General features: G+C 36.5%; 2 protein-coding genes across 2 annotated transcripts; both read left to right on the top strand.

The window, feature by feature from the left end:
* The first annotated feature begins 1,440 nt into the window (after positions 1-1,440).
* Positions 1,441-2,211, top strand: LOC148914477 (uncharacterized). Its single transcript, XM_089042653.1, has one exon. The coding sequence runs from the start codon at positions 1,441-1,443 to the stop codon at positions 2,209-2,211; it is 771 nt and encodes a 256-aa protein (XP_088898779.1).
* A 1,651-nt stretch (positions 2,212-3,862) lies between these two features.
* Positions 3,863-10,773, top strand: LOC103341307 (Rhodanese/Cell cycle control phosphatase superfamily protein). The gene is made up of 13 exons (XM_008244815.3): positions 3,863-4,476; positions 5,058-6,014; positions 6,416-6,516; positions 6,631-6,745; positions 6,984-7,061; positions 7,252-7,344; positions 7,837-7,920; positions 8,442-8,540; positions 8,668-8,730; positions 8,952-8,982; positions 9,670-9,716; positions 10,059-10,117; positions 10,318-10,773. The coding sequence occupies exons 1-13, from the start codon at positions 4,429-4,431 to the stop codon at positions 10,550-10,552; spliced, it is 2,010 nt and encodes a 669-aa protein (XP_008243037.2). The 5' UTR covers positions 3,863-4,428; the 3' UTR covers positions 10,553-10,773.
* Positions 10,774-11,077: the final 304 nt, after the last annotated feature.

The following is an 11,077-nucleotide window of genomic DNA, read 5'->3' on the forward strand; positions in this document are numbered from 1 at the left end:
TTAAAATTAATAAATACATTATATAATATACCTCTTCTTATCTCCTACTTCTCCTACTTATTCTCTTTGTCTATCACTCACAGTTTTGATGTCTTGATTTTGGTTAAGATTTGGGTTTTGATTGTTTCTTCTTCTTCTTCTTCTTCTAGGCTCTAATAAGTTTTGGTTTTGATGCCTTGATTTTGGTTAAGATTTGGGTTTTGATTGTTTCTTCTCTATCTCACCAGGACGGCTTTTTTGTTGCATTTGAGTTTGACATAACAATAAGAATAATACTAGTCTTACCACATTTTTTATATCACAATTTTATACCACATGATGTGGCAGCTGATGTGTATATACCACATCATGTAAAATACTAGTTTTTATTTTTCTAATTTTATTTATTAAAATACACTTCATTCATTTAATTGCCTCATGATTAAGCTTTTGGTTCTGTTTCTTTTCTCCAACTGGGCTTTTGGGTTTGAATTTAATTTTTGAAAAAGCCTTATTTTACCCAAAAAAACAAAAGACACATTTTAGATTGTTTTTACGATGTTTTTTTTTCTTTTCTTTCAGTGGTTTATTATTGGGATAGTAAGGAAAATATGATATTAGAGAGATTTTATTGGCACCCCATTATTTGTTCTTTACACCCCATACTAATTTTAAACATGAATAACCTATTTTACCCTTGTACACAATTACCGTTAAGGACAAAAAAATTAAAAATTAAAAATTAAATTGCTCACTACACCCCACATATATTCCTGTAACCCTAATTTGACTTTTTTCTCAAACTATCATGTTCCTAAACCTTAAACCCTAGATTTATACGTTTATATTGGTGAAAAAATATATTGTATTTATTCATGAATGGTGAGATTGAAGTTAGAGAGGCTTCGAATGAGGTACGAGTTTATTTTTTGGCATTTTGCAAGTTTAGTATTTCATAATGGTTGTTGGTTGCGTTCAACACATCAGATCGAATGCGATGTAAATTCGGTGGGATGCCACAGAAACATTGCACCTTTTTTGGTTGGGTTTGACCAGTCATGAACTTAATATTCGGTGGAGATCCACTGTAACATGGAATGTAGTTCAGTGGTTCACTACCAAACATTTACCTGCATTTCAGTGGCATCCAACCGAAATTTATTTATTTTTTCAGTAACTTATTGCCGACCACAAATTTAATGCAAGCTATTTTGATCTTACTCCTATTGAAGGAACAAAAACAAGGTGACGCCTCTACTGAAGGTAACAATGTGGGAACATAATGTAATAGACTATAGTGATCAATTCACAACTTATTCAGTAATTATTGTCCGAAATCCTTTTTAGTATCATTAACGTGGCATTAATATTTCAAATTTTATTTTTAAATAATATGAGTTTTATGTGTAAATATTCAATACTAGAGATGCATTACTTAGATAGGCTCGTGCACAAGGAAAAATGAATAATATTATCATTGTAATTAAAAGGTCTGATTATGGAGGTGAGAGCAAGAGGAGACCTCGTGTAATACTTGCTTGTGAGAGGAATGGTAACTATAAGTCTTGCAAGTCTAGTGAGACAACTGATATAAGGTTGGATGCAAATAGTGATATGAAAAAATGTGCTAGGGACACTGGTACCAAGAAATGTGGATGCCCATTCTTGTTAAAAGGTATCAATATTGGTGATGGGGATGATCGAAAGTTAGAGGAGGTTTGTGGAGTATACAACCATCTTATTTCAGAGTATTTTCAAGGTCATTCATTTATGGGGCGACTTTATGAAGAGGAGAATCCCTTGTTGGTGGACATGTCTAAGAGTTTGGTGAAACTCAGAGATATTTTGGTCACCCTTAAAGATAGAGATGCAATGAATGTTTCAACTATGAAGACAATGTACAATGCTAGGATCCGAAATAGAACCAAAGAATTTGCTAGGAGAACCCAAATGCAACAATTGCTTACTAAGTTATCCGAACACAATTATATTGAGTGGCATAGGACTTCTGGTGATATTTTAACTGACCTATTTTGGATGCACCCCATTAATATTGATATTTTGCATGCATTTCCACATGTATTTATCATGGATTGCACCTATAAGACTAATATGTATCATTTTTCATTATTGCAAATTGTGGGGGTGACATATACTAATATGACATTCTCTGATGCGTATGTGTATATGAATGCCGAGAATGAAGACAATTACACATGGGCACATGAGTAGGAGCTACATCTTCAACCTCTGTATTATCCTCAAAGTGATCTGGGGAAGCCGTTCTCTGTCTTCTCGTTGAGGCCGTGGGACGCTGTCTATTCAGTGGAGATGATGAAGCCTCGTAGTACGTCTACGAGTCATCTTCATATCTAAAAATAAACAATATTAAGTACACACTCAAGAACGTATTCGTAGATGATCACAAAACGAAACAAATTCGGTGGACTATCATCAAAAAAGCACATATTCTGTAATACCACTGAAAAACTGAAATACATTCGGTGGGAATCTCCTGAAAATTAGAAACAAATTCGGTGGACTACTACCGAAACAAGGTAACAATTTCGGTGGTAACCCACCGAAAGTAAAATGTACAGATCATGTTCAAATTCGGTGGACTACCACTGAAGCAATGTAACCATTTCGGTGGTAATCCACCGAAAATAAAATCCAGTTTCGCAAAACCAGGTTCGAACTATACACCCACCAAGTTTAAATCAAAAATTAAAATTAGACTTTGGTTTTTCAAAAGTGAAATCAAACATAGGCTTAATCAACACTTAGAAACGTAAATATAGAAATCAAAATTGAAATGAAACCTTGGCTTTTCGAAGGATTTTGTGAAAACTTGACAAATTCGTGATGAATGCTTGAGATGGCTGAGGAGATGGTAGTTTGCGACGGGGTGAGGCATTTGGGGTTGGCTGTGGGGGTGTGATGGCTCTGTTTTAGAGATGGGTTGGGTTTTCACAGATAGGTTGTGCGATGAGGTTTCGTGGTTTGCAGAGATGGGTTGTGCGATGACTCTGTTTCAAAGGGGATGGGGTGTGCGGTGGAGCTTGTTGTAAATCTGATGCGGTGTGTCTTCAAGAGAAGGGAATTTTCGATGGGGTGGAGCTTGATATCAGATAGGGTGGGGCTTGATATCAGATGGGGTAGGGTTTGATTTCATATGGGTGTGTGTCTAAAAGGGAAGAGGGTTTTCGATAGGTGGTGTATGATATGGGATAAGGTTTACACAGTGAGTTAGGGAATGAGGTTCATTAAGGCAATTTAGGAAAAAAAAAAGAGGGGGTATAATGAGTAATTTGAAATTTTATTAAAATTTAGTGGGGTGTAAAAAATTATGGCTAATGAACGGGGACAGGGACGAGGATTCCCTGAAAGTTTCTTATCGGGATTGGACGGGGACGGGGGCGGGGATGAGAAGCGGGGATGAAGATGGTATTGCCATACTCGACTCTTACCTAGCTTGTTACCATTCCTACTCGAACCCTAACCATAAGCCTACTTTAGGGCACTTATGACTCGATTAGGCTTGGATACTCTCGTAACTCGACCTAGGGTTTTGATTTGAATATACAGTTGGTCCAACATAACCGGACCTAACCCTAGTTAGTTGAGTACACCTTTACTTTATTAACTTGAGTAAAAAAATTATAGGAATAATATATTATAAAATATTTTTGGGATTGTTTTTGGTCAAAATTTTAGGGATTAAAAAAAAAAAAGATAAATAGCATACCTTTCCCAATAATTTTTTTTTTTTGGGGTCAGGATTGATCTATCTAGTGAACTTTGTGTCAGCCAATGTCGGGTTTTTCCCGACAAAATATTTGTCGGGATAGCCGATATAAGTCTATCCCGACATAATGTTAAAGGTCTATCCCTTCATAACTTCCGCTAGGTAGGTCTATCCCGATAAATTTTCACAGAGAGGTCTATCCTGATAATATTTTCGCGGCCATAGGTTCCCGTCAAAGATTCGCCAGGTAGGTCCTTCCCGACAAACTTGAGGGGATGAAAATGAATACAGAAAAGTATAGGGACATTGCGCCAAAACCCCACAAGAATTCCAAAGACAAGCATGTCCCCACCAAAAAACGAGAGGCAAAGAAGAGGCTGGAGTGCCAAAGGCGATGAAGATACCGGATACAACAAGCCACACGATTTTCCTTGTCATATCATCATATCTATATTATTTCATTGGATAATTGTAAGACAAAATTGAAACCCATTTTCAGGATACTGTAGATCTCACTGAGGAGAAGCTACAGAAGTAACTATATTTGAAAAACTCCCATTTTGATGCAATGGTTCGTAACTTGTTGAATTGGTAAAATCCCATTTGATAGGGTGGATTATTTTAGCTAAGTGTTGGTGGAACTTGATAGTATTTCTTCTTGAGCAATCGAGTTTTGTTGGGCTGGTTGACATCACATTACAATGTTGCCTGTTTGCTCAGCCACCTCAAGCTGTTCTTATCATTCCCAGGTAAGATCTTACATGCTGAGTTGTGATCCTTCAATGTTATTTTGCTTCTAAATTCTAATATATACAGGTAATTTCTGTGCAAAGAAACCTTTTAAGTTCCCATATATTAATTGTATCTATCGTTCTTATGAAGTCTGAACAATTAATGAAGTTGCTAATTGTTCATCCAAGGTTTATTAATTAATTCCATGAATCAATGGGTCTCATCAGAAAACTTGGCTACTATCCATTGAACATAAATAGCTAGTCAAAATTAAAAACCGTTGAAAGAACAATGAAAACGTCTAGGTACTTTTCACAGAAAATAATAAGTGGTTGCATTGTTTTCTCTCCTCATATCATCTTAGCGAGTTATTTGTGTTTCATGATTTGTGTAATTCTAATCTGTAGAGCCACAAGTAAAGTAATTATTGGGTTTTTTTCCTCATAAGCACATGAACATCAGCTTGCTGGCGTAAGACCACATTATTTTTTGAGAATTAAAAACAACTAATTTGTTTTGCATCATGTCATCATTTGGGTCAATATTAATTATGAAATTTCCAATTTCAAATTTACATGTATATAAATGGATCTTACAGATTTCCTTACATGGAGGATTGCATGCCAGTTCCCCATTCCAGAAGGATTTTGAGGCCAGATACATTGCGGAATGCAGGGGCTCTCTGGGCTTGTCATTTGCAATGCATTTCCAAAGAGATTCCTTCAAAGCACATGCTACAAAGTCTTTGTATTCTAACTTTGTGAAAAGCACAGAACAATCAGTCTCCATGGATTTTGTTAATAGGAGTTCCTGCTCAAATGAATCAGACTATCTTAATTGCAAGTATTCAGATATGTGGAGTTCTTCTACTGGAACTTTATATAAACAACATCCGTTGGGAATGGTGGAACTGAAATATGTAGAAAGCTCTAGCCTTTTTTCCCCTGATGAGGGACTCATGGACTTTACTAATCAGTCGACTGAGAATGCAAGTATTTTATCAGGACCCGTAGAACCTGAATCCATTTCAGCTGCTGATTTAACACCAGAAAATGTCACCTCTGCATCTGACTCCCTAGACATTGATAGTGATCAATTATCCAGTGTGAAAACTAGTATTGAGGATTTTATTCATGGGGTTAGTAAGTCTTTCAGTGCTTCAGTCAATAAGGGAGAAAGTTCTGTTAAAAGCTCACTAGACGCAATCACTTCATCAGTATCTTCTGTTGTTAAAAGTGCTAATGAAGCAGTGGATAATGCTGTTGGCAGAATGTTTTCAACAATTGATCAAACGGGACAATTAGGTGGCAGTAAAATGGCAAATTTTTCAAGCGACTTTAAGGAAGCCACAAGTAAAGGAACTGCTATTGCTATTGATATTTTGAGACGTACATTTGTTGTGGTGGAGGATTCTCTATCAAGTGGGGCTTCCTTTGTTGTTAGTTCTTACCAGTCTGCCAAGGACTTTCTTCCTCCTGACGTTAGTGATGCACTAAATTTGTCTGAAAAGCGAGCAGCAGAGTTCCTGGGGCCTGCCAAGAGTGCTTTTCAACAGGTATTTTTAAACTTTAGTATACACTTCCCTTTCATGGCTTAATGCTTTTGAATGATTCCAGAGTTGATAGTAATCTTCAGTGAAAAAATAAAAATTGATTGTGGTTTCCAGATTTCCAGAGTTATTCTAAACAATTCATAATATTTCGTAACTTTGAAACTCGTTACATAAAAAAACTGGTTGGTTAATTTGTGAATGGATGCTTTTTTTGTCAAGACATCAGCCCCATTTTTGTTATAGTGGTCCTGTATTTTCTGTTTGACAGATTACGTTAGAAAGTAAACTTTCCATTATAAGCTTAGATTATCTATTCAATCATGTATATGCTGAGTTTTTTCCTATTACAATGACAGTTTTCTGAATAATATTCTGTAAACTGAATCTAAACATGTTGAAAGCAGGTTTATATTGCTATTGAGGGGTTGGAGGAAAATCTTGGCTTGGATCCAAAAGATCCAATCATTCCATTTGTTATATTCCTTGGCACCTCAGCCACTTTATGGTATGGATATCCTTTTGTTCTTTGAAGGTTGTTTTTCCTTTTCTATTTATACATGTAGGAATACAAGTATCCTGCCGTGTGAGAAATTTATATTTCCTATCAGATATGCTGCAGGGTCATTTATCTGGTGCGGACATTCAGTGGTTATGCTGGAGATTTATCTCCTGAATCAACATTGGAGCTCTTGACAGGGAAGGAGAATGCTGTGCTCATTGATGTCCGACCCGAGGCAAGATATTGCATATTTGTTGGCCTTTCTATTTGGCTGAGCTGATAATGTTATAAAATCTTTGCCTAACAGAGGCTAAAACAACCAAAATTCTTTTAATTGCCCAAAGACACAACCTCCAGTGTTCAAATTCATGCTCCTTGGTATTTCCTTTATAAGACTTATAATGAAATATTCTTTGTAAGTGTTTGCTTCTCAAATTTGCCAATGATTGGTTCTTGGAATTTCCTTTGTGAAGGTTATTAGAGAAAAAGAGGGTATTCCTGATCTTCGACGAACAGCTCGCTTTCGTTATGCAAGTGTGACTCTACCTGAGGTTGGCTTATTACTAGCATGTTATTTGACAATATGACTTACAATTGTATCATAACTTTTACAGGGTGAAAGAAGCCATATTGTACTAATGATTTGGGGTTATGCTAAAACAGTTGTAATGATGTATTCTGGAGCTTAGCTCCATACACTTTCTGCAATTTTGTTTTCAATATTATTTAATGATTTTTCAGGTTGATGGCTCTTTATGGAAGTTATTGAAGAGTGGAAAAGATCTTGATGATACCTTAACTGCTGCTGTTATTCGGAACTTGAAGATTGTTCAGGTAACTAGTTTTAGGCTTTATATCGCTTAAAACTATACCAAGCTAAAAGTTCAAAGGAAGATCTTGGACTGGGACCTAGCAACTCTCTGTGCTTTGGTGTTAGTACCATAATTGGTCACCAAGGAGACCTGGAAGTATCCTGCAATCTTCTCCATCTCAAGAAGTTCAATCACTATTTGATTTTCTTGGCCCACAATTATGCGAGAAAGAAAATGCTAATTATAAAGAACATTCATATTCAAGTTCTTAGCACCAGCCTGGTGACTTTAGATCTATTACCATATTTGTCCAAGGACTTGGTTGATTTGTCATATGCTTAAAAACTTCATATCCAACAACAGGATCTGTTGCCTAAAACCATGGGAAAATATGATGATTTCGTAATGAATAATGGTTCTCCAGGATCCCTCTATCATGCACCATGTTCTGATTTTTCCCTGATTGGCTTGAGTAATGAATAATGAGGTCTATATTGTTTTCTACTCTGTGTAGGACAGGTCCAAGGTCATTATTATGGATGGTGATGGTACTCGTTCCAAAGGAATTGCAAGATCCTTGAGAAAGCTTGGGCTTAAGGCAAGTAGCAAGTCTTTGATGATTCTTTAATGATAGACGTACAGAAGACATGGAAATGAAAAGCCTGAGGAGTGAACTATATATCTATTAGTTTTTTTTCTCTATACTGAAAGACCTATGGTCATCTTGGACGCATTGGAACTAACGTAGATACATTATTGTTCATAAGAAAAGATAGCACATATATATTTTTTTACTGAGAAGATAATAAGTAAATGTTTATTCATACAAAGTTAAATAACAGGTACATTAGTTGTTTCACAACCATTAGTAGGGCTCAACATGATGATTTAGCAAATGTGGATGGTTGAGTAACTGGTTTGTAAATTAGGACTCTGAAGTATGTAATGCAAGATAAAGATTCATATTCTCATTACTTAAAGTTATTAGGACTTTTATTATGGAAATTAGTATGTTCCAAATATTAATAGAACCACTCAAATGCATGATAATTTTTGGTATTCTGGAATTGGTAAGCAACTTCTTAGATACTAATAACCTGGCGATGTTTAAAATGACAGAAACCTTACTTGGTTCAAGGTGGCTTTCAGTCTTGGGTGAAACATGGTCTTCGTATTAAGGAACTCAAACCTGAGACGACACTTACCATACTCAATGAGGTATTTATCACTCGGATGCTGCTTCTTCTTTTAAGTTCTAATGGTGTTTTCTCCTTTTTTTCTCTTTTCATAATACCACGTTTGAGCTTTTCACTTAAGCACAGTTGCAAAAATTGTATCATTTCAGGAAGCTGAGGCAATTCTGGAGAATATCAATCCTTCTCGAGCTCAAGTTCTTGGGTATGGTGTGGTAAGATAAATTGCCTGTGTGGTACCTTAAATTCCAACTTAATCAAAATATCTTCAGAATGATCTATGAAACACATCAGGATAGATTGACGATGAGTGGGATTTCATAGAGGCTAATGGTTATCTGACCTCTTGGGTTTTCTGTATGTTATAAAAATGTTTGATTCCCAGGAAATTTCAAGTGCAATTCTGTACTAATAAATGCAATTACTTTCTGTACAGGGACTGATTGCGGCATCGTATGCGCTATTAGGCGAGTATATATGTTATGTTCTTTAAAATTATTCTATAACATTCCAGCTTTACCCCACTTCCCCAATAAGAAAAATCCCAACCCCAACTCACCACCTGATAGCCACCTCACCCCCATCATCTCCATTGCCGACGTCGGCCCACTCCGGCCACCTCTCTCTCTCTCGTTATGGTTCCTCTCCCAATGTCCTTTTCTCCGAGTGCTTTCTGACCAATCTTTGGCTTCTGTGACCAAGTGAGAGAAAACCCATGTTAGATTTAGAATTGAGAGATTGAGATGTAAAGCACATGAGACAAAAATGGTGTACAAATACTCTGCATTTAAACCCTCTGCAACTTCTTTTTCAGCATTTGGGAAATATTTAATGTTCAGAACCTCACAGATCTGGCGAGAGAGAGAGAGAGAGAGGAAAGGGTAGTTGCCGGCGACAGAGGTGATGGGATGGGTGGCTGTCGGGTGGTGAGGGGTTGGGGCTGGGTGTTATTTTTCTATTAATTTTTGTTTATTTTTGTTTTATATTTTATTTTAGTGGAGAGTAAAGTTGGCATTTTAGGGTTTTTTATTTAAAGAGGGTGGTTTCAAAAGATGGGGAGTGGCAGTAAAATTTTATCGTATTCATTTGCCTGTTCTTTTTTGGTTTGGGGTTTCTTCTTCTTTCCTAATTAAGCATGATCCATCCTATTTCAGAGTGGGAGAAGACATTGCAATTGATTGGCGTTGTTGGCCTTGGTCAGGTATGAGAATCTTCCTAGAATGAGTGCTTAAGTCAAAGTATTTACTTCCATATCTCAGTTTATGTTGAATCAAATTTTCAGCATGTTCCTAAAGTTTTTGGAATGTCTGATTTGTTTCTGTCCCCGGTTGTTTGTTGTTCAGTAATATAACTATCATATGGTAGATGTCAAATGATAAAAAGTCTGGATTAGTTGCTGAATTCTATTTAAGTTCACATAGTGACATAGGGGTGGGCATTTGTGCCAAAAAAACTGAATACTGATAAGAAACTTACATTTAAGAAATTCATATAGTCTCTGGTTCTTCCCCTTTCTCATTGCTCTTTTCATTGACTACACCAGACCATTTACCGACGGGTGGCAACTTATGAGAATGCTGAAGATTTTAAGCAAGATGTCAGGTAAAACCACAAAATTTATCATTTTTTTAAATGTGAATTTAATGTCTTGTTCAGAAGAAATGATGTGACAGATTGTCCTTTTAACACTAGATTGCACCTTTCACAGTGCTGTTGGAGTCCTATCAACAGCCAAATGCTGCTTAATATAAATTTTGTTGATTCAAAATGTGGTCTGATTGTGGTCTCTATGTTCCATGAAGGCTGCTGCTTGCGCCTGTTAGAGTTGGAGCTCAGGCATTTTCGTGGGCTGCTGGGAAATTGGAATCAAACGGCATTGGACTACCAACATCTCCTTCATCCTCAGATGTTAAAAACCGGGTATTGCAGGCTGCTGCAAAGCATGAATCTCAACCGTCTGATACTGAAGGTATCCAAGAGTCATCTCCTGAATCAACAATTCCGGTCAATGACAGTGTAGATCTCTCCGAAGCATAATGTTGATATTTCAGCAGCCAACAAAGAACAAAGGTTGATATTTTCTAGCAGTAGGCACTGCTTCCATTAGAGCCTCATGCTGTAGCTTGAAATGTGATCTGAGCTGTTTTAGCAGTGAATGAAGGTTGAGTTAATTAACTGATGATTCTCTAAGAAGATGCACTATATGGTGATTGGCCTTTTGTGCAGAATTATAGCATAGTCGTTATGTTTCATCCTAATGAACTGAACTGAGTTTTGTGCATCCATCGTCATGTACAGATTTTGGTAGCAGTCAATGTATGGTTATAGTAAGACTGATTTCAACTTGAAAACTTAAAAGCTTAAAGTTATTCTCAGGTGACTCATTACACGCCACGCCAATCAACAAATGCTAAGCAACCACATTGTCATAGATTTTCCGATGAGATATCAAATTTTTATTTTTATTTTCCTTTTGTAGTTGATTAAAAGTAAACTGTAAACCGTACATACTATAAGAATAAGGATGCTTGTTTATTCAAAAGCCAACCAGGCAAGTTGGGT

This window comes from Prunus mume, linkage group LG8, assembly GCF_029339155.1.
Source record: "Prunus mume cultivar Tortuosa linkage group LG8, ASM2933915v1, whole genome shotgun sequence".
NCBI classification, from domain to species: Eukaryota; Viridiplantae; Streptophyta; class Magnoliopsida; order Rosales; family Rosaceae; genus Prunus; species Prunus mume.

What these genes read in the sequence shown, in the direction of transcription:
- LOC148914477 (XM_089042653.1), top strand. Translation starts at nt 1,441, where the DNA reads ATGAATAATATTATCATTGTAATTAAAAGGTCTGATTATGGAGGTGAG.
- LOC103341307 (XM_008244815.3), top strand. Translation starts at nt 4,429, where the DNA reads ATGTTGCCTGTTTGCTCAGCCACCTCAAGCTGTTCTTATCATTCCCAG. An exon ending in CCAAGAGTGCTTTTCAACAG is followed by an intron (nt 6,015 to 6,415) that starts GTATTTTTAAAC and finishes TGTTGAAAGCAG; the next exon opens with GTTTATATTGCTATTGAGGG. An exon ending in CACTTACCATACTCAATGAG is followed by an intron (nt 8,541 to 8,667) that starts GTATTTATCACT and finishes GTATCATTTCAG; the next exon opens with GAAGCTGAGGCAATTCTGGA.